Consider the following 24,547-nt stretch of genomic DNA (forward strand, 5'->3'; position numbering starts at 1 on the left):
CCCTGCTATCTAACACGCTTAAGAATACAAAAAAAACAGTTTAATATTTTGAACCATTGCATCATTCAGAGATATTGAATCAGAGGTTAATCATTTGCCAAAGAATAACAACTTTAGCTTATAGCAAACTGATTATCTCTACAGTCGCCTAGGACCCCCCACCACGCTACAAACACCCCTGCTAGGCCCACTTTGACGATACCCACTACTTAGCGTCCATCCTTTTATGTATGGATTCTAAAAACAGGTAAATCTGCTCCGCCCCCTACAGCGTTTTGGAGGAATAGACCCTTCTTTCTCCCTTCATTCTTGTGGTCGGACTTTGATATCGAACCCCACGGCCCACCAAGACAGTCTCGCCTTCTCAACGCCAATGTTTCCGCCTCATTTCAGGCCTGACCACAACGGGATAAAATGACAGCTTATAAATGTGCGTAAGGCAGGACTATGGGACTTTATGAGCGGAGGGATGGGGGTAAAGTGGAGATATCGGTCTGGGTATAGATAGGAAAAAGGGAAAAATATGAAAAGAAAAAGCGAAGCAAGCTGAAATTTGACACTCCCGGGAGATCTGGTATTAAGGAAATTAGGGCTGTAGTTATATAAATCTAAAAAATATGTCAATTTCTCAGTCTATCTCTAATTATTATTTATATGAATTTTTGGTTAAAGGTCCACTATGTAACTTTTCTGCTGAGAGGGCCCACCATTTGCTAGTATCCATGGAGATGTTATTGCTTTGCTATCTATCTATCCATCCATTCATCCATCCATCCTGCTATCATCCATCCTTCCATCTACCCATCCACCCATCTATCTATCTATCTATCTATCTATCTATCTATCTATCTATCTAGCCATCCATCCATCATCCATCCATCTATCCATCCACCCATCTATCTATCCATCCACCCATCTATCTATCTATCCACTCATCCATCTATCATCTATCCATCCATCCATCTATCTATCCATCCATCTATCCATCATCTATCATCCATCTATCCATCTATCTATCTATCTATCATCCATCCTTCTATCATCCACCCATCTATCCATCCATCCACCCATCTATCCATCCATCCACCCATCTATCTATCATCCATCTATCTATCTATCTATCTATCTATCCACCCATCCATCTATCATCCATCCATCTATCATCCATCCATCTATCATCCATCCATCCATTCATCCATCTATCTATCTAGCCACCCATCAATCCATCCATCCATCTATCCATCTATCTATTCTTTATTTAAGCAATATAAACATCTGTTCATGAATAAATGCAAGACAGATAAGCTTAACGTCATTATGTGGAAAAACAGTAGTATCACCATGGAGACAATCAGATGGCAGACCCTCCACCAGAAAAGTAGCATAGTGCACCTTTAAGTAAAATTTGTGTATATATATATATATATATATATATATATATATATATATATATATATATATATATATATATATATATATATATATATATATATATATATATAGGTTTTCAGAACCCACACTGTAATGTCAGTGTCAACTAAGTCTAAAAAATATCCATCTGAAACCTAAAGACATTAAAAGTCATAAAACTATTTTCACATCTTCACAGGTTTTCTGAAAATCTGTTTTTTAAGCAAGAAAATACATTTGTTTACAACCATCCATTTTGCCTTCTATGGCCAAGAAGTTCCCTCTCTCTCACTGGAGTTAAAGCTGCCAATCCCGACCAGGTGCCGGCTTATTTCTTCTGCTTAAAGAGGGGATATTATGCAAAAATTGTGCCTGAAGAGGTTTTAGATGTATCCATGCATATTTTAGTAACTTAGTGATCTCTTTCTTGCCTTATTCAAACCGTTAGCTTAAGATTCAGCGCAATTCTCCACCTACAAGCCTACATTACCCATGCCCTATAAGACAATCCTCTATAAATATGCAAAAACATGATTCAAAACTGTACACTACAACTTCACAAACCTGATGCGATGTGCAGTAGTTTCATTAGCGGGATTCATGCTGATTGTGTCGTGATGGGGGAGTGAATATAGCATGTTCAAAACAATAAAAGGTAACATGGTGATCTAAATATGTTATGTGTTAGGAGTTAATACCCCACAGAAGTGTAATACCCCGTCTTTAACTTCTTACTGCTGTTCCAAACCCAGTCTAACAGCACACACTTTTAGCAATGTCCCACCTACTTGCACGAGCAGAAACTAAACATTCTGAACTTGTTATCCACCACTAACTACTTAAACCGGACTGATAACCCTCTGATTGGATGACGTCGGGCCGGCGTGTGTCCATTTATGAGCGTGCGTCTTCCTGTTTCAGTATTCACACCTTGTAAACACCGAGCTCTATGAATCATTTTTAAAAATCACTTCGTAAAACGCACAGATTAGCCCAAACCAGACCCCTCTGCCACCCCCCTCACCTCCGCCCAAACGGGGTCAGGGCCAGTACACATGTGGCAGGTGGACGGAGGTATTAAAACGACAGGAGTAATATGGATGAAGTTGCTCAATATGCAGTGTCTGAATTAGTGTTTTCACGGTACATGTTTAAATGTAAGTATATGAAAAAAGTAAATATGAATTTCCAGATATTAATTAAAGATGCACTATGTAGCTTTTCTAGAAAATGTCATGGTCCTGCTTGTCTCCATGGAGATGTTATTGTCATCCTGGAACGTTCCACAGTACGGAATTAAACATATCCACCTTGCATTTATTCAATCACAGGTGTTTTCTTGAAAAATGACAAGAAAAATGTGTGATATTATTCTTAATGGTCTCGCCTCTCCACAGATCTGATCTTTTAACGCAGCCTGGTGGTGTTATTTGTTTGTTTCTAAGGATATGTGAAATACTATGAAATATTCCAAGCAAAGACAAGCCATGCAAACAGGCGGCAAATACTCCACCTGAAAAGTTACATAATGTGTGTTTTAAGACAAGATGTATGTATTGCAACCATTGTTTAGTGACAGACTAAGAGGTTGCTGGTACGATCTCCATTAAAACACTTCACCCTCCTTTACTCCATTGACTGTGGATGTGGATGTACAAAAGTTCTATTAAAATAAGCAAACTCCCCCAAAATATGCAGATTTGTATAGCACTAGCATGAAAGTACACTGCTACAGAAGTTAGCAAACACAGTAGCATTTTGGACAGCTGACATCGGAGGGTGACCCAGTTGAGACCACTCAGAAGTGATTATCTGTCCTCAGATCAGGTTTACTGTAAGCAGATTCACTCCAGACTGCTCCAATTTCACTGTCAGCACATCAGCACTGCTCCAAAACTCCAAAAGTACACCATAAAAAATCAAATATAAAATAAAATACAGTTCACAGTTCCATTATAGGAAAAGCATATGAATTTAACCAGTATTCTTTCAGATATCGTCCCAACTAAATAGGGCTTTGCCAGGGAGGGCATCTGGCTAAAATGAATGCCACCAACATACACTCTACAAAGACATGGGGATGTCTCTGTTTGTTTTTTTATTGTCGTTGTAGCACTGCTTTTTGTAACTATATGGCTTCTCAAGAGGTGTAACTCGCCAGCACTTAGCACATTTTTTTTATCCCTACAAAATCTCACAAGATCTTTTTTTTTTTTTTTTTTTTTTTTATGTGTGCACATCTTACGACAATTTGGTCTCACGAGATTTGTGGCACGAGATCCTGTCCCATCCCTAATGTTTATCTCCAGTGCTTTTTACATAACTGTGACATGAAAACAAATGAGACTTTTTGGATCATATCTTAAAGATGCACTAAGTAACTTTTCTGCAACTTGATTCTGTCCTTAGATGTTTTATTGCCTTGCCTGGAAAGTTCCACTGTAAGGCATTAAACAAATCTATCGCCATGGAGGTTAGATCTATATGGACAGACAACTCAACTCACAGTAACAAAGTGTGTTTTTCAAGGAATTTCTTTAGCAGTAACAGTAGTAATTCAATAAATGCAAGATTTCAAGCAAAGCAAAGACATCTCCATAGGGACAAGTGGCAGACCCCCCCCCTCCTCCCCACTGGAAATGTTACATAGTGCACCTTTAAGTAATGGTAAATGGTCACATTTTTATACTGCGCTTTTCTATCTTCAAGTCACTCAAAGCGCTTTACATCAAGGAAACACTCACCCATTCACACACACATTCATACACCAGTGTACACAGAGACTAGGGGCGAGGTGGGTTAAGTGTCTTGCCCAAGGACACAACAACAGCATTCATCTGTGGGAGCTGGAAACGCACCACCAACCTGTGGGTCAGTGGATCTGACACTCTACCAGCTGAGCTATGTTTTTAATTATTATGTTCAGGAAAATGATGCTAAAACTTAAAACTCAAATCACGTGACTTCACAGTATATGGCCACTTGGACCACACACTTGTGACACCTGTGCGCCTGTGCCAACTAACGGTGCCTGACAACCCCCCACTGCGCACTCCAGCAGGGAAGAATAACACAGTCACACTCGCCAAATACTCAACTGTCACTCCAGAGAGTACAGACTCACAACAATCTAACCTCCTCAAAAAATAAAAATATGTTTGGTGATGTAACTGTTCCTTAAGAGAAACAAAAGTGCCTGAGAACCATTCAAGTATTTCTTGTAAAACTGCACAATTTACAAAGCCAAACCTAAAACACCATCGTGCGTAAAAGCGCTCTTACCTGGCGCTGCCGTGTGTCTCTCCGCGCTCTCCCGTCGCTGCCTCCTCCTCGCGCCCTCGCCTCTCCATCCGCTGCGCTGTGTCATGTCTCGCGCTCCACGGTCACAGCTCGAGTCTGTCCAGAGGAGCCCGCCGCGAGCTGCGCACCCGAGGCACACATGAATGACCCATGGAACCGCGGCGGCGAACGACGTGGAACAACTTTTAGCTTTTCAAGTTCTTTTTACGCACGACCACGTTCCACAATCCCGCGCCTCGATTCCTTAAGACAACAGAGCCAACAAACACAAGGAGCATGTCAGATACTTGGGTTATGTAAGGAGCGTCCGGGTGGCCAACAGGTGGCCCGGGGACTAAATTTGGACCGTTACAAGTGTGAAATAGGACTACAATATCCCTTCTTAAGTGTACACTGTGTAACTTCCTGGAGGAGAGTCCGCCACTTGCTTGACTGTATGCATATGCCATTTCTTTCCCTGGAATGTTCCATGGTATGGCATTAAACATATATCTCTGTGAAGACGAGCAGGTGACTCCAGCAGAGATTAAGTTACAGGTCAAATCAATGGAGAGGTGACCCGTTCACAGCAAGAATGCATGTTCTGAGTTATGTTTGAACAGTAAAGACAATTAATTTAAACAAGATAATTTTAATATATGTATGTTTAATGCCACACTGGGGAACATTCCAGGCAAAGTAAGGACGTATCCATGGACACAGCAAAGCAGCCCAGCAGAAAAGTAGTGCAGTGACTAAATAACCATGAAATAAGCACAATTTAAATGAAAACTAAGCCAGGTCAAGTTTAAAGTTGGACCAAATGAAGCCAGAAATCACCAACTAAAACAATAATCAAACAGAACAACCAAAATATCACATGAAATGACTTTGTATCTTGAGAAATGTGACCAGAGACCCCAGGATTAAACCAGGGCGTTAAGATAATTCCAGGGCTGTATCCCCTCTCCAAACAAGTCCAAACCAGGACTAAACATGACCGAGAAGAATAGGGCCAAGAAAAGGGTTAATCCGAGAAGTCAAACAGATTTCAAAGTGCTTAAGGAGTACAAGTCATAACACTGAGGACTAAAGTAGTGACAAACTAGAAGTAAATCTGAATTAGTGTGAAACTGGAGTAATAGTATGAATGAAGTAGGATAACTGTAAACGAGCAGTAGTAGTAGTAGCAGCAGCAGCAGCAGCAGCAGCAGCAGCAGCAGTAGTAGTAGTAGTAGTAGTAGTAGTAGTAGTAGTAGTAGTAGTAGTAGTAGTAGTAGTAGTCATTATTAACATAACTAAAAACTTAACCTGGGGCTAGAAAGTAGTATAATGGTAAACTGAAAACTTGGACTGGACTAAACCAGGTCGGGACAGTAAAAATGATTGAAGCCAGGGCTAAACATGGACTAAATAATAGAACCTAAACCTAGAACTAAACCAGGACTGAACATTTGCCCGAGAGTCTTAATCCAAGGTCTAAACTAGGTCTAAACCAGGTCTTATCTCACAAAATCTAAAATCACGCGTAAAACTATCCAAGGACAAAACAGCGACAAAACGGACCCAAGGTTTATTGCACAACACTGGATATAAACTTAACCTAAGCCCAAATTCCACGGTAATTAAAATTTTCCTTATTATTATTTCACAGAACCCCTACAATCTGTCAATTTTGGTCAAGTTTTTACAGAAAATTCCAGAAACAGGCGCGCATTTGAGTCCAGTTGTTAATCTTTTGTAGGACTCGTTACAGGAGCTTTCTCAAACCTAATTGGCGTTTGTCTGAAGTGACCTAAAAACCGCAGACGTTTGGAGAGAGCAGCGCGTAAAGTTTGTCCCCTGGTTTGCTCCTCTCGTGTCTCTTCATAACTATCTTCTAATAATGAAATGAAGCCAGTTTTTCCAGGCTGCTTTAAACGTAACTAACCTGTTCGGTCTTGTCTCCAAACTGCTTTTTAATGAGTAAATAACGCCACGGGTAATTCTCATATAGATTTTCTTTTTTGTAAGTCAAGGTAGTGCCTCGCGTGCTTCCAAAATTCAGCCAAAAATAAAATAAAAACGAAAAAGCCAAATCGCCAATAAATGGATATCGATCAATCAAATCTGGCGTAAAAAGAAGTCCATGCGTCACGGCTCTCCAAACCCGTCAACAACTCCCATCAAACTCCAGTTCCGAGAGACATGCGCGCGCTGCTGGCTTCTCCAAAAAAAATCGTCTCCAAAATCGTCTCCAAAATCTCCAACAACGTGTCCAAAGTGTCCAAACCGGCTGTGCGTAATGCGCGCTTGTTCCTCTGTTACTACCACTGCCGCCGCCGCTGCTGCTGCTGCTGCTGTCTCCCCGCCTGTCAAGAGCGAACTGTGAAACCGAATAGTGCTTCTCGGCTCGCTCAGCTCCGCATCAACAAAGCTCAGATGTCTTTTTGTTCCCCCCCAGAAAAGGAGAGGAGAGGCGCGCGGGCAGGCGGAGGAGGGAGGGAGGAGGGAGTGACAAGCCGAGGGAGAGGGACAGCCATGGAGAGTTTCAGCGGAACAATCAGCGCACTGACATGTGTCTCTTTGAAGTCCAGATATGGCAAATAAACGTGTTTTGTGTTTGGACTGTACTATCAGGCTAAGTACCGTGGGAAGGAGCGCGGGGAAACTGCGCAGTCATGTCAACTCCAGGTGCGCTTTTCTTAACGTCAATGGAGTTTTGAATGATCCTAAATTAGATCATAAACAGATGAAGATACAATATGGAGGATTTATCTTACAAGAAAGTCAATGATTAGAATGGAAAATTATACCTGCAACTACAAGTTTCTCAGGTGCTCGACCTCAGGACAGGGGCTGGGATTAGCTCCTGTTGGCACCAATTTAGATGAATTTAGACACATCATTATAATAAATGTGGTGATGTGATTGAATGAATCTCTCAGAGTGGCATTATCGCGATGTTAAAGAGGGTCAGGTCATGAGTCCTGATGCTCCTCTTCATCCTCCTCCCCAACAGTGTTCACAGCTGTTGACTTTAAGATTTTCTTTTTGATCAGACCAAGGTCATTTCCTAGTTCCAGAGATTAGTTCATCTCTGGAACTAGGCCTTAGGCCTGAGCCCTCCTTCTGGACCAGAAGGAGCCCTGGTGGTTGAGACAATTGCCCACCAACCATAGGGTTGCATGTCAAAAGGAGGTTAAATAATGTCAACTTAATATGTTTTTTCTGGACCACTGAGAGATTAGACCTGTTTTTGTTCGCTCTCAGGCATCCTGCTGAGATGACTCTGTCAAAACTGTTAAATGCACCTCTCTGCATGACTTACTGTATTGACCACCACTATGTATATGTTTTAAGTTTTAAAGATGTATTGTGCTTGTGTCTGCTCATTATGTTAGAATTTACACATATTAAATTGGAATATAAAAAAAATACTAGAAAATACTGTATAAAAAAAAAACAAGTCCACTGATTTCACAAAAACTGCGGTGCCCAGTGGGAGCAGACGACTCCATAAATGTCACCACACAAAGAGCCATAAAGTTGTCAGCCCCTCTTATGATAGCAGATCACTCTAGCAAGTAGCAGTTGTTTTTGTTTTGTTTTTTTTTTTTCATTTTGCCAAAATGACAGTCCATATACATCCGTGAGGGGAAATCAGTTCTGAAAAGTCAAGTTTGCAGAATAGGTCTGTTTTAATATGCAACACCTCTGGATCACACAGATGACCCAGTGTAAACACCACAGCACCGACACCAAACAGCACATCGGTCTGTCTCATCACAACTTACAGATCCTCTGAAGAGCCCACAGCCCACAGGCCTCAGCAGCAGTGACGGCTCCCAGAAGCTCCACAGTGCAGTGTGTAAACCAACTTTACCAGTGCGTCCAGCCCCCACTGTCTCTGCCACCTGCTCCAGAGTAGACATGACCCAGGCCCACTCCACCTGACACACACACACCGATACACACACGCACTGATACACACACACCCACACACACACATGTTGGATTTCCATTCTTGCTGGGGACATTCATTTCCTGGAGACTTCACTTTTTCATTTATAACATTGTTCCCACATCAAAAATATGCATTTGTATTTTGCCTGATTCACGATTGTTTGATGAAATTAGTCTGCTACCTCTGACTTATCACAAAACACTCGGTTTGAATTTTCCCAGGATTGTTGTCTCAGTGGTAGAAACCCTGTGCAGTTTTCAAGTCCATAAATCTTCGTCAGAATCGTTCTGAGCATTTCTGCCGTCATCTTGCATTCATTATGACTGCATTTGTTTTCCCACATTGTAATACCATCTGCTACCAGTAGATGGACCCCTACTCCAGATTATAGCATGAGGAGCGCTCAAGCTGGACAATAATATTTGGTTTTATATAGCAAAAGTACTCAAGAGCACTCTCTCTGTTGCACCTCAAGTCAGCCTTAAACACGATGGTCCAATCAGATTTTTTCATTCCAGTGACGCATGTGAAACAAAGCAGCTCATTGGTCACCCATTATTTTGAGCAAAATCGCATTTCTCTCATCTCAGTTTAATAGAGTTAAGTGGTTCGCTCATTGATTGTACAGAAGTCTGCAATGTTTATAAGTTCACTGTGATATGTTTTCCCTCATTTTTCTTTTCACGCCGACGAACCATGCGTGTCCCTGATTGGCTAATCCAGCTGTCAGTCACACTCATGGGACCTTAAAGTAGTGGAGAAGTGTGTATTCTGGATCCCCTGCACGTGTAAATTCGCATCATAACCTGACACCAGCATTTTTCGTATTACTCAGTCTGAAATAAATGAATACCATAGTACATCCAGTAAGCCCCGCCCGCCTGGCCCGTCTCAAACACAACAGCAGGCACTCCCGGCAGCGCAAACATGGGGCGGGCGGTGCACAAAGCCTGGGCAAATAAACGCGACGCTCTGCTCCTCTACGGTCCACTCTGCTCCTCGCACACAAACACGGGAGCAGCTATTCTTAGACTGAGCCGCTGCGGAGCTAACAGAGCCGTAACCCAGGGAAGCAAGAATGTAGAGAGCGACGGATGCTAACCGGCACGTACAACAAGAAATGAATCGCAGTCAGATCAGAATTTGAATAGCCGTAATTAGCCAAGACTGCAAGTATTTTATTATTTTTCCTGGAGGGTGAATGTTTTAGGGTTGTCAAAAGTATCGATACTAATCAATAAAAAACTGGTATCGAAACTACACACTAATTTAAGTAAGTATTGATACTGAAAAAAAAAAAAACCTGGATAAAATTTTATGTTTACAGATCAGTTTCAGCTCCAGTTTTATCAGCACTAGCGTAAGACCACATGGCGTAATAAACAAATGCTATTATTTTGTGTTGAAAATTACAATATTGTCTAAAAAAAAGAGCTTTTTAAAATGATCATTTGGGTATTGAAATCTGTATTGAGTCTATTCTTTAATATCGAAATCGACTTTTAGTATCAACGAAATTTTAGTATCAACACTGGAATGTTTTGTTATATTACTTTCATCTGTTCTGAGGATGTGTTTGATCCACGTCCAGGGGAGTTGACGGGGTGATAAAGGGGTCTGTTGTCCCGGACTCCAGGGTCTTAGGGGCCCAGTGATTAATTCCTATTAATTTATATTAGAGGGGGGCCCAAGTGAGGCCTCTTGCCCCGGACCCCCAAATTTCTGTCGACGGGCCTGTGGGGGCAGTTGGTTTGTCCTTTCTCGTAGGTTCCTAATCCACAGTATTTGTCTGAGACTCATTTACAAAACTTTTTTTTTTTGTTTTTAGTTAAGATAGTTATGATTTGACTAGTTAGACCTCTCCACAAATCTGACTTGTATGTTGGCCTGGTGGCATCACCTTGTCTCTAGGGAGATTGGTAAGTTTAATACTGTGGAATGTGTATTTATTTATCTATTAACTTACAAAGACGTACATTATATTGTACAAACCAGATGTATTGTTTCAAGTGTTATAGCAAGAAATGCTAATTTTCCATACCTGTCTGTTGGAGGAGACACTGGTTTTGACAACATTTAAAACAAGCTAAAAACCATTTCATACAACATTATCACTCATACTGATGAGCCCTGGTTTGTATTAAGAAGGCAATGCAGTAACATCTCCATGGAGACAAGCAGGTGACCCACCCTCCTTCAAAAAGATTACATAGTGCACCTTTAATACAACCTAATGCACATATCCAAGGACATGTGAGGTAAATTTAATTAAACCAGACCACACCTCCCCTGGGCCAGTGTAGAGGTGGTCTCCACACTTGAATACCTGGCTGAGCACATCTCATGTGACGCACATGGACTGAACACGGAGCGCTGGATCAGAAAAGCCCCCCACAGCTGTGTCCCTGGGCAGTTTAGTTGTTAGTGCTGTAGTGGGTTCAAAAAATTCTTGGTCAATCAAAGACATGTCCTGCCGATCGATTAGTTGACTAAAAAGAGGGAGTGGCTAAAGCTCTAAAAACTATTACATATCTCTATGTATCTGACCCAAAGTTCACTCACAAGACTACACCTGCAGGGGGAGTTCATAAAAAAAGTATTTATGCAGAAAAAAGTTCTATAAAACAATGTATTTATACACTGCCTGGCCAAAAAAAAGTCGCAACCAAAAAAAAAAAGTTCTCACACTCTGATTACAGCACACAATCGCTTTTGCATTGTTTCAATTTTGCTTTTTCAGTGTCAAAAGATTTATTTCCATCCAGTGTTGCATTAATTTTTCACCTCTTGCATTGATGATGGTCGAGTCTGACGCTGCACAAAGCCTTCTCCAGCACATCCCAAAGATTCTCAATGGGGTTAAGGTCTGGACTCTGTGGTGGACAATCCATGTGTGAAAATGATGTCTCATGCTCCTGAACCACTTTTTCACAATTTGAGCCCGATGAATCCTGGCATTGTCATCTTGGAATATGTCCGTGCCATCAGGGAAGAAAAAATCCATTGATGGAATAACCTGGTCATTCAGTATATTCAGGTGTCAGCTGACCTCATTCTTTCAGCACAGACTGTTGCTGAATCTGGACCTGACTCATACCTCTTAGTTAAATTCAGGTGGCAACTGTTTTTTTGGCCAGGCAGTGTATAAGGACAGAGAGATAGAGAGATAGATAATCTGCATTTTAACGCATAAATACAAAAAATACCAGTTCTACAGGTAATAATTTCTCATTTCTCATCATAATCTCATTTGTCCTTTCTGCTGTTGTCCCAGACAAACCCTTATCACCTAAATAAAATAATTGGTCAACGAAAACAAATTTTGGTCAATCAAGAGACCATCAACCAATGAATCAACTGAACGACTAAAGGACTACAGCACTATTAGCTTGTATGCGTTATTCAGCGTTTGACACACCTTAGCTTTAGCGTTGCATGCTAGCAGTTTCACCTATGAGTTCATTAGGCTGGCACGCTGCAGAGAGAACAGATTTAACGTAAGTGCAAAAAATGGCTACTGGCTCTAAAGTGGGATACCTGCATAGTGAAGCCAAAACATGAAAGGTGCACTATGTAACTTTTATGTCTTTGTTTTGCTGTAAAAACAGTGGTCAGACATCCCTATTTATCCGGGACAGTCCGGGTCAGGGCTGCAGATCTTGAAGAAATAAGTTCTATTTGGACTACACAAATCAGCCTACTTTATATCAGATTTTTAAGGTGAAACATTTCCCAAATTCTCCATTGGAATGAATAGGATTCCCACGTAACCGGAAGTGCCACCACAAAGAAAGTGTTTTTTGGAGCACTTAGAAGAAAAAGTGAGCGGGGTGGAATAAGGTCAAGACCGTCCCAACCCGGGTGTGTCCCAGTGTTGAATTTTGAAAATCTGGTCACCATACGGAGCATTCCAGACAATGCAACAACATTCATGGATGGATTACACCAACTCATATTCATAGAGCGGGTTGTGTCCTTTCCAGGAGAAGAGTTACATGGTGCACCTTTAAACTGTGATTGCTGCAGAGGCAAGGGGAGCGATGTGATTGGCGATCAATGATGGAACGGTGACGGGGGCTACAGTTTTTCAATGTAAAGTGAATTGGAGCCAGAGTCGAAGGAGCGGGAAGTGCGCCCATGATCACTTCCTCTTTGGTACACACCGGCTAGCAGGTTAGCTATGTTAATTTATGGATTATGGATTTATGGACCCAATTTCACTAAAAGATACTGTTTCATTACAAAAACTTGATGAAATACACTGTCATCATTTGTAAATTACATCATGAAATCATCTCCTCACCTCACTTTGGGATCCACTGAACCAGAGCCAGTACATCTTAATTCACATTGAGCGTTTTCCCATGATGTCCTTTTGAACAGCCGGCCCCTGCACACCGCCCTATAACTCACAGTCTGCGCACAGCTCCACTCCGCAGCTTGAGCCATGTCCGTGAACTTGTTTGACTTTGTGTGAGCGAGTCCTGTCCAATCAGAGCAGACGTACAGGGTCAGCTGACGTGTGACAGAGTGGACGTGTGAGTCCTGTGACGGTCGACGGCAAGGCCAGAGTCTGTGCTCCAAAACACACACAATCATCAGTGACGTCAGGAGACACAGGAGCCAGTGCGTAAGGTAACACATGAGTAGCACCATATTGTGTTGTTTAACCTTTTAACTTATTAAAGGAGATATATTGTGCTAAATCGACTTTCCAGAACTTTTAATCATGTGATAATTGTTTTCCTTCTCATTTACCCTGTCAAAGTTGTATTTACAGTGAGTCATACATGTTTGAGTAATCTTTATTCTGTATTCACAAAACTACTGCTCCAAAAATCCTTGTTTTCACTGATCACTGGTGCACTCACTGCTCTTTACTCATGCGCAGAGGTGGGACCAAGTCGTCTCCGAGTCGTCTCAAGTCACAGACAGACAAGTCTGAGTCATGTCCCGAGTCATAGACAGGCATTCAATGTCAGGTCAGCGCCCCAAGTCCAAGTCGAGCCCAATTCCTTTGCTCTGAGTTTCAAGTCATTTCAAATCTTAAATAAAATAAAGTACTGAATACAGCTTGTAATTTTCTAATTCATATGCTTTTTAAACTAAATTGCGCCACTTTTAAAAAGTCATGGTAACAAATAGAAATGTTACAGTCTCCACATCTTATGCTATCAAGACCATAGAGCGAATCATTACTGTCATAATCCTAAGAGTTAAGATTGAATTTAAACGTGCTTAATGCTATTTCAACATGTAGTTTGCACTGAAATGGAGTGAAGGATCATGGTCTATGTAGTTCCTCCTGTTTTTTAGGTGTTGCTGCAACAAAACAATGGATTTAAGTAAAGGAGCTTGTAACTCAATTTATTGTGACAGCTCGAGTATTATTGTAACATGTGATGATATGATTTCACAGTATTTCAGATACTGTCATACCCTCAGTAAATAAATGAATGAGGAGGAACATGTTTAATTTTTTGTCCTGTTAAATTAAGCACAGAAAGTATCAACTGTAGAGAGAGGACTTGTTTTTTTTTTTTTTGTTTTTTTTTTTTTTTAGAAGCATCAAGTTATCTCAAGTCACAGGCTCAAGTTCAAGTTGAGTCTCAAGTCTGAGTCCATTTTAACAATTCTCAAAATAGGGACTCAAGTCTCCACCTCTGCTCACTTGGCCTTCTGATCTTTTGCCTAATTGGTGACGCACGTAGAGTTCAGTAGCATCGCACAGCCATTTTGGAAAATACTCTGCTCCTTGCTGCTGTGAACTAGTCATACTCATCAGCGTGATCCACGGCACGTTGCTTTGGTGTGATGACATTTTTTATTTATTGTAAAGGTCAGTAGATGTATCATTTTTTATATCACTGTCTGCAATATTTAAAATGTCCAAAATTTTAAATAATACATAATTTCCCTCCCTATGATTCATTAATTCATTTGCCTGTCAATCCAACTCTTGAGACAACAAATTAGAATACATAGAAAATAGACCAGAATATCTCAACCGATCCTTTGAGAACCTGTCTCTCTCCCCTGTATTCACTCTACAGGCTGGAAGTCACGAAACAAAACATAACTCCAGATGGGGGTGAGCGATATTGACAAAAATATCTGTCTCTATTTTTTAGTATCCAAATCTCAATGATCAGATATTATCTCAATCCAACAGAAATGTGTCCAAACATGTGCTATAAAGTATTAGGTGAGGTTTAAAGCTACCATCTGTAAGTTTATTTGTACATGTGCATGGCTGATGTGAAATCTGTTCCCCCTCCGCTCACCAGGCCCCTCCTCCCTCCCCTCACCTGGCCCCTCCCTCTCTCCTCACCTGGCCCTTCCCTCTCTCATCATCTGACCCCTCCCTCCTCCCTTCACCTGGCCCCTCCCTCTCTCCTCACCTGGCCCCTCCCTCTCTCATCACCTGGCCCCTCCCTCTCTCATCACCTGGCCCCTCCCTCTCTCATCATCTCGCCCCTTGTTTCACCTGGTCTTTGTTCTGACTCACCTGTGCTCTCAGACAGGAATAACATAAATACCATCTAGTGGTGATATGTGAAAATACAACAGGAGCGAGTCAGCCAAAAGGGGACTTTAAGTATCAGACAAAAGTGAAATGATGGTGAAATTGCTCACAAAAGTGCAGAAATGTATCTATATCCCTGTTTGGACAATTACATCTTTTTCCCCCGTTGTCTGTTTTAGTCAGTATTTTTTTTATTATAAACGCACACACACAACATTGACTCGGGGTTCCCACATGACCTGGAAAACCTGAAAATATTTGGCAAAATCTCGTGGATCTCCTGGTCTTTGTTTTGCTGTATTATTGGCCATCAAATTAATACAGACTTTTACTGCCACTTATTTGAGGTAAAATGCATGAAATTGCACCAATTTTGTATAAAAATGTATTGGGAGAGGATTTCCAAACCTTACTTTTTTATCTTACCTCCTTAGTGGTCCCTAGTGACACGTACAGGTGGCCCTTATTTCCCTGTGTTATAAGGTTAACATTACTCACTTGTACCGTTCACATGTGGAGTCATCAGCACTCGTTTATTCTAGTCTGTATGACTGGGCTCACGTCTAATTTAAATTTGACTGGAACATTTTTTGGGGCACCTACATCACAACATATAGTGTGTTTGTCTTGGTGTATTATTAATTTGTAATAATTGTGGACAGTGGGGTGGACAGTCTTAGGCGTAAACTACTTTAATATAAAAACTGTATAAAAAGTGTGTGTGTGTGGGGGGGGTTATCTGTTTGTAGACACTGATTGCATAACTGAGAATGTCCTGGAAAAATCCTTAAAAATTATTTCAATCAAAGTGTGGGAACCATGTTGACTTTACTCCCGTGTGTTTATGATGACAGCAGTATGCCAGGTTTATTTTACACATTACAGGACGTTAAACAATCAGTCAGGACATCAGCTTCAGTGATTTAGAAGAAGAGGAGAAAATCAGGCCACAGTGACACTACTCCTTTATTTGCCAAACCATCAGGCGTCTGCTGTGTAATTCACAGTTAGTTTTCCTTAACAGTTATTTCTGTTTTTCTTTTGTAGTAACTTTGAGCATGTGTTTGGACCCTCGTCTCCTGTAATAAACTCCACAATATTACACCCGTAAATGTGTCCGCTCGGAGAAGACTTAAGTTCTATGGAATTTCTGTTTTCCTTCAGAGAATAGCCCTGACTGGATATATTTTGGTCAAATGAGATTTTGATGCTTTTTAACGTTTGTTTTGTTGAACTGAGGGTTGACCAGATTCTCGGGGAGCACCCATGGGACTCCTCGCACACACCGGTCGTCGTGGTTACGGGTCCTGTTTAGGCGTTCGTGGGTGGTTTGGAGGTTTGGGTAGCGGTCCATATATTGAAGTGCTCCTCCAGGCGTAGAACTACTCCTCCCATGTTTCTCTTGTTACCATCTGCACAGGTCACCGTGCTCTCCACTCAGCCTGTGTCTCCCAGAGGTGGGGATATACTCACTTACATTTACTTGAGTAACTTTTTAAAGAAGAGATATTTCACTTTTGTGGGGTATTAGCTGCTAACACATAACATATTTGGATCAAAATGTTACCTTTTATTGTTTTGAAAATGCTGTATTCTCCCAAAACGACGTATTAACATGTTTTATAAATATCACTTTTGTTTTTGATGCTCTGAGTCTCCCCTTTCTTTGCTCTCTGCACTAAGTCACTCCCCCTTCAGAGCACACAACACAATCTGTGTTCATCCCGCTAATGAAAATACTGCACATCACATTGAGTTTGTGAAGTTGTCGTGTACAGTTTTGCATAATTTTTTTTTATATTTATGGAGACTTGTCATGTGGGAGCGTGGGTGGCGTAGGATTGTGGGCGGAGCTTTGCACAGAATCTCACGGCTAATCGTAAAGAGGGTTAAAATAGGGCCCAGGACAGATCGCTAAATTACTCAAACATGCATGGATGACATCTAAAACCTCTTGAGGCGTGTTTTTGATGAGGGAATAACATTGTAACATGGTAGAAAGCTAAAGAAAATCGATTTTAGTAGCAGTATACTTTTACACCTACTTGAATAATATTTTTATTGAAGTAGCAGTACTCTTACTTGAGTAAAAGTTGTAGTTACTTTTCCCACTCTAAGTCGACAAGTGACTAAAGCTTTATGTTGACAACAGGAAATGATCTGAATATTTGCGTTTCTTGTGCCACTCCTTCAGATATGATTTAGTTTGTCTCATTTTTGTGTGTATTCTTTTAAAATACTAGATGATAATAAAAAAAATAAATAAATAAATAAATAAATAAATAAATAATAATAATAATAATAATAATAATAATAATAATAATAATAATGATAATAATAATAATAATAATAATAATAATAATAATAATAATAATAATAATAATAATAATAATACATTTTATTCATAATTCACTCTTCATTCCATAGAATCTCAGAGTGCTACAATAAAACAAGAACTTTAAACCAATACAAAATTGCTAAATGCTAAAAAACATCAACAATAAGCTTTTCTAAATAAAAAGGTCTTTAGATTAGGTTTTAAAAAAGCTCTGTGTGGCTCTGATTTGTGCGGGGAGACAATTCCAGAGTTCTGTGTAGTATTCAATGTTTTATCCTTCAAATTACATTTACTTCAAATTATGAATCAGATGATATGTCCTGACTGTTATTCCTTAAGTTATTTGAGTAGTAGTAGTAGTGGTGGTAGTAGTAGTAGTAGTAGTAGTAGTACTTTTTCACTCTTCCTTAAGTAATTTCCTGGACCACTACTTGGGAACTTCAACTGATATTATTTTGAAGTGAAATGACTCTTACTTGTGTACACTCTATCACCTCTGCTTTCGGGAGGCAGGTCACTTCTCTTTTAACCAATCATGTCGCAGAATCCCAAAGCCTCGGGCCAGTTGTGAGAAATGTGTTCATATAGACATTAGTGAGTGATAATTTGTCTGTATAATTTGGGTTGGATCAAAGAGCGCTGCATTCTTCCACGTTTATATCCCCGTACAAACAACTCAAGCCAATCACCAACACATGTGTACACCGTAGACCTCACAGTGCAGAGGGAGGGCATCTGAAGATAATCGTGGTTTAGAATTGTTTTTATGATCTAGTTTTTTGGGCAATGAATTCTGTACCTGATGAATCCATAGCAACCCACAGTGAAAAAGCAACGTTTAAGACACTGTAAGTCACATTGTTATTGAAAAACACTGGGGAAAAGGTCGATTAAAGGTACATTATCGTTATGTTTCAGATGACATCACAACAGTCTAGAGTTCAATAATATTTAATACAGACGGGGCAGCTCAAATAATGTGTATTTTGTAGTAATACAGGATGTTCTTTTATTTTGTGGCTAAATACAATGTAACCAATAGGGAAACGTGCCTCTCGCTCCATCTGGGAGTATGACATCGTCACCTCCTGAAATCTGAAACTACCAATCAACATTTTACAAGAAAATCTATGTGTATGTTACGAAAGTAACTGTATAAATAAGGTTAAAAACAATAGCTGCTAGCTTCAGAATTGTGTATTGAGATGTAATACAGCCCTAACACCCTGACCCGCTGACTGATCTTTGTGTGTGTTGCCTGTGTGAGAAAATATTCTGTTATTCTCATAGACTGTACAAAGAAGTGGACTAAGTGAGTGTGACATCACCCAGAGCGTTCAGCTCCAGTCAAATGAAGCTCATCGAGGCTGTAGTTATAGGGGCCAATCTGGATCCAGGCTCCAGATTTGTAGTTCCAACCGTGAGTATCACAGCAAAGAGCCAGTCAGGAGTGAAGCTGTAGCAGGTAACGTTCCTTTCCGTTCGCACCACTGGTGTAGCAGGGATCGGGTGCTTAGCAACGCTGTCAATCAAACCTATTGCTAACACTGGCAGGAAAGTCCTCGGGGAAAGAAGGCGCTTGATTTCTCTGTTATTAATGTTCATATCTTGAGTTTTGGACACAATAGCAAAAATAAAACATCGGGATCATGTAGTGTGGGTTAATATGAACATTTTAAAATGACGGGGCTCACTGCAGCAGTTCCAGAGGGAGAGGTGACAGTTTTCTAAGTGAATTGGAGCCAGAGTCGATGGAGCGCAGGTCAGCTACATCCATTTATATATACAGAGTTTGGTAAATCACTGTTTTATTTTAATGTTGGTTTGGTTAATTTAAAAAATAAAAAAATCACAATAAAAGGTTAAAAAGAGGTATGCCTGATCTCGTCTGATCTCAGAAGCAGGGCTGGGCCTGATTAGTACAGGGAGACTGTTGTTGTGTCCTTAGGCAAGACATGTAGCCCACCTTGCCTAGTATGAATGTGATGTGTATCAGCCTTGCTTCTATCAGTCTGCCCCAGGGCAGCTGTGGCTATAATAGCAGTTTACCACCACTGAGTGTGAATGAATGAATAATGCATGAAATTATCCCTTGATGAGAAAATGTTGTGGCACAGTGGTCAGGCCTCTCGCCTCAGAGCAAAAAGGTTCAGGGTTCAACTTGGCCTTTTTGAATTGTGTATGTTCTCCTGTGTCTGGGTGGGTTTCCTCAGGGTTCTCCAGATTCCCCTGTCAACACAAAACATGCATCACAGGTCAAATCCTCCAGGTAAGGTAGTCCTGACCAGGACTAGCTCAAGATCTGGAGATGAACCCACTGCTCTTGACACTGCTCCTTTGTCTGTTATTAATGTTCATATCTTGATTTATGGATAATACACCAGGATCATGTAGAATGAGTTAATACAAATATTTTAAGACCAAAGTGATGCGGCTCATTGAGAAGGGGGTGGCAATTTTTCAATATAAAGTGAATTGGAGCCTGAGTTGATGCACCTAAAGCACGCTCATGATCACTTCCTATTTGGAATGCAGTGACTGGCTATGTCCATTTATATACTCACTGTATGCTCCTGACCGGATGGATCAAATGAAGAGGACACATTTCTCTCTGTAGATACAAGTGCACTTTAACCTATCATTTCAGGCTAGTATAAAATAGGACGTGTAATGCAGTTGACAATGAGGCCAGATTATTGCATGGCTGGATGCTCCAAACACATGGGATGATTTAAGTCCAGATTTTGACGCATCGATGAAGCTGTTTTAGTTTTGGACACCTGTCTGTTAGCTAACTGCTCCCAGCTGTTATTTGAGAGAGCAGTGTTCAGTTACAGAGGAGAAAATCCTGAACCACAGCCCCAAATCTGGAGAAACGTCACAAATATGAGATACTGACGGTTTAAGGCTAAAGGGGACGAATTTACTTGTTCCTTTATCATTAAAGGTCCTAAGATCTGTTAACTTACCCAGTGTTTGCGTGTTTGATCCTGTATTGTTCTGCATTTGAGGCTTGAGCATTTACAAAATTTATATTTTCACCTACACCCTATCTCCACCCACAGCCTGGTACTTACTGGCCATTATTCAAAAACATTAAAATCCATCAGTTCAGAGGTTTTACATATTTTCAAGGGCCTATCAATGGACTTGGTTCTCTTATTAAGCTGTTTTAGATCAATTTATAGGTTTATATGGATCAGAATGTAACATAATGATCTTTTTTATGTTATTTCAATATTAAGCACTCAATAAAGGAATAACTTGTCTTCTTTACTAAGTTCTGGGCAACGTCTCTGCCAAAGAGTGTATAAAGAAGTGGACTAAGTGAATGTGACGTCACCCATAGCGTTCGGCTGCAGTCAAATGAAGCTCATTGAGGCCAGAGCAGTTATAGGGGCCAATTTGGAGTTACGACCACGTGTATCATAGCAACCAAAGAGCCAATCTGGAGCCAGGCTGTTGAAGGTAACGCACCTTACTTTAGTTTAACAATGCTGTCAATCAAACCTGTTGGAGCGACCTCGGGAAAATAAGGTGCAAAAAAACGATTAAGATCAAAATGACAAGGCTTTCTGCAGCAGTTACAGAAAGTGGGGTCACAGCTTTTCAATGTAAAGTGAATTGGAGCCAGAGTCGATGGAGCCGGAAGCGCGCCCGTGATCACTTCCTATTTAGAACACGGCGGCTAGCAGGTTAGCTATGTGCATTTATATATACAGTCATAGTCATAATTCGTTTTTTTAGGTGACACTTTTTGATATTTACAATGAATAAGTGGTCATTGCAGTACACACCTTTTCTGGGTGACGAAGACCGGCCAAATTGCTCGATGTCTCTACCCACTCTTCACCCTCTTTTACTTTTGTCCAATAAAGCCTCTGGGCCAAAATTAATTTAAGGGCCACTTGGAAATGTCTCCCATTAAACAACACATTTTATACGTATTTATTTTCCATGATATAATGCTGTTTCCTCATCAAGAATATAAGACAAGACAAGATAAGATAAACCTTTATTTGTCCGTCAATTGGGAAATTAGAGTGTCGCCACAGCAGAAAAATGGGAACATGCAATCAGAATCAAGATCAGCATAAGTTATGTTAAAATTAATTATTTTTGTTATTTAAGTATTGGTATTAGCCTTAGTAATAGTATTAGTAGTATTTTCACTGACACATTTGAATAACCTGCACAGTGAGGTCCCCATACGCTGCTAATCCAACTTGATTCATTGATGCGATTTGTTTTTAGCCTCATTTTAACTGCTTCACTTCAGTGTCCCAGCAGATACAGACTTGTTGTGTCCTCGGCTCACAGCACTGGGGTTTTTATCTGCTCAGAAATCAGAAAAGAGCTGAGAGCTATCTGACGTTTAAAGGAGCACTAAGTTGGTATTTAGAATAATATTTTTGCACTAACTTTTCTGGTAGCTGCTGGTTTCCATGGAGATGCTATTGGTTTGCCTGGAATATTCTGCGGTATGGCATTAAACTTATCGATCACCATGAAGACAATCAGTAGCACCACCAGGCCAAATTACAGGTGACATCTGTGGAGAGTCTCATAAAAAATGCTTATTTTTTAATTTTTTTAATTTAATTTTTTAATGTATTTTTTATTTATTTGTTCATTATTTATTTATAATTTATTTTGGTTTATTTATCATTTATTTTTATTTATTTATTATTATTTATCTATTTATTTATCTATTTTATTTTATTTTATTTTTTTAAACAATGGTAGTACCTGTCATTGAACAAATACAAGACAAGTTTAATATCATACTGTGGGAAATTTAGGCTAAGCAATAACATCGCCATGGAGACAAACGGCAGCAAACTCACACCAGAAAACATAGTGCACCTTTAACATGCGTAGTAAAAATAGTGCCCCTTTAAACATTCACTAGCTCTATAAAAGGCACATGACCAGTCCACGTCTTGTGCAGATTCATCCAAAGTTCCTCCATGTTGCTCACACATAACTCTCATATTTTTGGTTTACAGCCTTTTAAACGTGACATTTTGATCCCGTACGATTTAAAACGCGTGACCCATCTCACATGTGCCGCCATCTTGGTCCAATTCTGCTCCTTTTGAAGACCGTGCCGCTGTATTAAAGCCATATTGCGTTAAATGAAAAGTTCCCAAATGTCCCAGAGAGCGTGCTGACAGTGAACGCACCACCGGGTCAGGCTGTGCGCTGAACAATGGCAGCGCTTCTTTGAGGATTGGGTTCCTTTTTAAAGCAATTTGTTGACAGTAAGAGGACACTAGGGCCGGGGGACAGGCGGAGGAGGGTGGGTGTGTCCTGCAGGAGACAAAGGTGGACCGCAATGTAGGACCACAATGTAGGACAGAGGAGGAGGAGGACAGAGGACTTTTATGAACGTGGAAGGGTTTTTTTGAATTAAATGTGTGAGATTTTTTAAAATTTGTTTGTAGGAAAAGCCAAATTCCTAAGTAAACAAAATGCTACAATGTGTTCTGTTGGTGCAAGAGTTAAGCAGAGTAAATAAGGCTAAAATAATTGCTTTTCTTTTGGCTATAATCTTCTACAGTACGGTATGAAACAGTGTATGGTTTTAACTTTCTGTTTCCATGGAATCGTGCAGGAGATGTGTCACGTCCAGAGTCACATACTGTGCTAAAAACTTTATCAGGTATCAAGTAAACTCATTTCAGCCGCTTGTATCTGGAAAAAAAAAAGTCACCACCAAAAAGAAAGGTCACACACACAATATTTGGTTGTTCCGCCTTTAGCTTTGATTATGACACACAATCGCTGTTGCATTGTTTCGATTTAATTTGATGTGAGAGACTTGTTTAATAGCACAAATCATCTCACCTGTTCTTGTTCCTAAACTAAATCAGCTCTTTCTGGTCCGATTGCATTAAAACAAAGCTCAGATTAAAGTTTAACAGAGCTTCAGACAGCACAATGCCTCCAGTTAGCATCACACCCCCAGGGAACGTTGATGACATCAGCAGCAAAGTATGAATTATACACTGAAGAGCTGAATAAGAGACGCACACACACACATATCCATAAGTGTCTAATACAAATGTGTTTATTGAGTTGCAGAAATGGATTGATAATGTTTTATTTAAATGTTATTATAGAAGACAGGATTTGAGCCCATCCACACAGAACGAGTATCTCACCCAAAACATTCACCCAAAACTGAACAGACTAGAAGCTCCCCTTTGCACAAAAACACAGAAGAACTCACATTTCCAGTCTCCAAATCACATTTTAGAACAACATTTATAAAGAAAGAGATTCATAAATTTGTGATTTGCACATTTACACAGGCAAAAGTTTGGACACACCTATACCCTTTTACTAATGCAAATACAAACTGAAGACAGCAAATATGTGGAGCAAGATGTATGGAACTATGCATCAAAGAAAAAAAAAGTGAAATCAGAATAATGTGAGACAGATCCTTCATTTGTCCAGGAGGGTTCAAAGGTTTCAGCAGTGGTCAGGCGGACACTGTTTTTGAGATCAAGATGTTTCAGCTCGCATCCAAAAGCCGAAATGGGAATTTAATCTCACCTACGTTACCTAAATTCAACCCCAAAGTCGTAGTTTTAGATTGAAACTGCCCTGCCTCTGAGCAATAAACAATCAAAACATATAGCGACCCATAATGATGTTCGCTAGTAAAAAAGACGGGGCAGTTTCACTCTAAAACTCCTCCCTTTGGGGCTGTAGTTAACGCAGATGAGGTTAAATTCCCAGTGTAGGAGCCAATAGGAGCCTAAGGAAGGTGAGAGGGACCAAAACACGCTAATAAAAGTGAACCAAAAGCGAGATCTTTCAACAAAGTGCCTCTCCTCTACCGCACCTGTCGCCCGGTCAGATGTACAGAGTCTACACAGAAACGAGTTCGAGACGAGAGCCAAAATATCACGCTCACACATAGCGCCCAGAAGACCACCGCTGAAACATCTCTACATTGAACTCAAATGCGGTTTATATTTTAGCGTCAGATTCCTCAAAGTATCCGCCCTTTGCTTTGTCGACAGCGCTGCAAACA

General features: G+C 40.4%; 1 protein-coding gene across 1 annotated transcript in view; it reads right to left on the bottom strand.

The window, feature by feature from the left end:
- Window positions 1-7,025, bottom strand: part of LOC117385592 (artemin) — a 48,098-nt gene extending 41,073 nt beyond the window's left edge. Inside the window, exons 1-2 of the mRNA XM_055228742.1 lie at window positions 6,620-7,025; window positions 4,693-4,953 (exon numbers count right to left, since the gene is read on the bottom strand). Of these exons, the coding sequence (XP_055084717.1) occupies window positions 4,693-4,777 (85 nt within the window). The 5' untranslated portion in view covers window positions 4,778-4,953; window positions 6,620-7,025. The remainder of the gene's footprint in view (window positions 1-4,692; window positions 4,954-6,619) is intronic.
- Window positions 7,026-24,547: the final 17,522 nt, after the last annotated feature.

This window comes from Periophthalmus magnuspinnatus, chromosome 17 (genome assembly GCF_009829125.3).
Source record: "Periophthalmus magnuspinnatus isolate fPerMag1 chromosome 17, fPerMag1.2.pri, whole genome shotgun sequence".
NCBI classification, from domain to species: domain Eukaryota; kingdom Metazoa; phylum Chordata; class Actinopteri; order Gobiiformes; family Gobiidae; genus Periophthalmus; species Periophthalmus magnuspinnatus.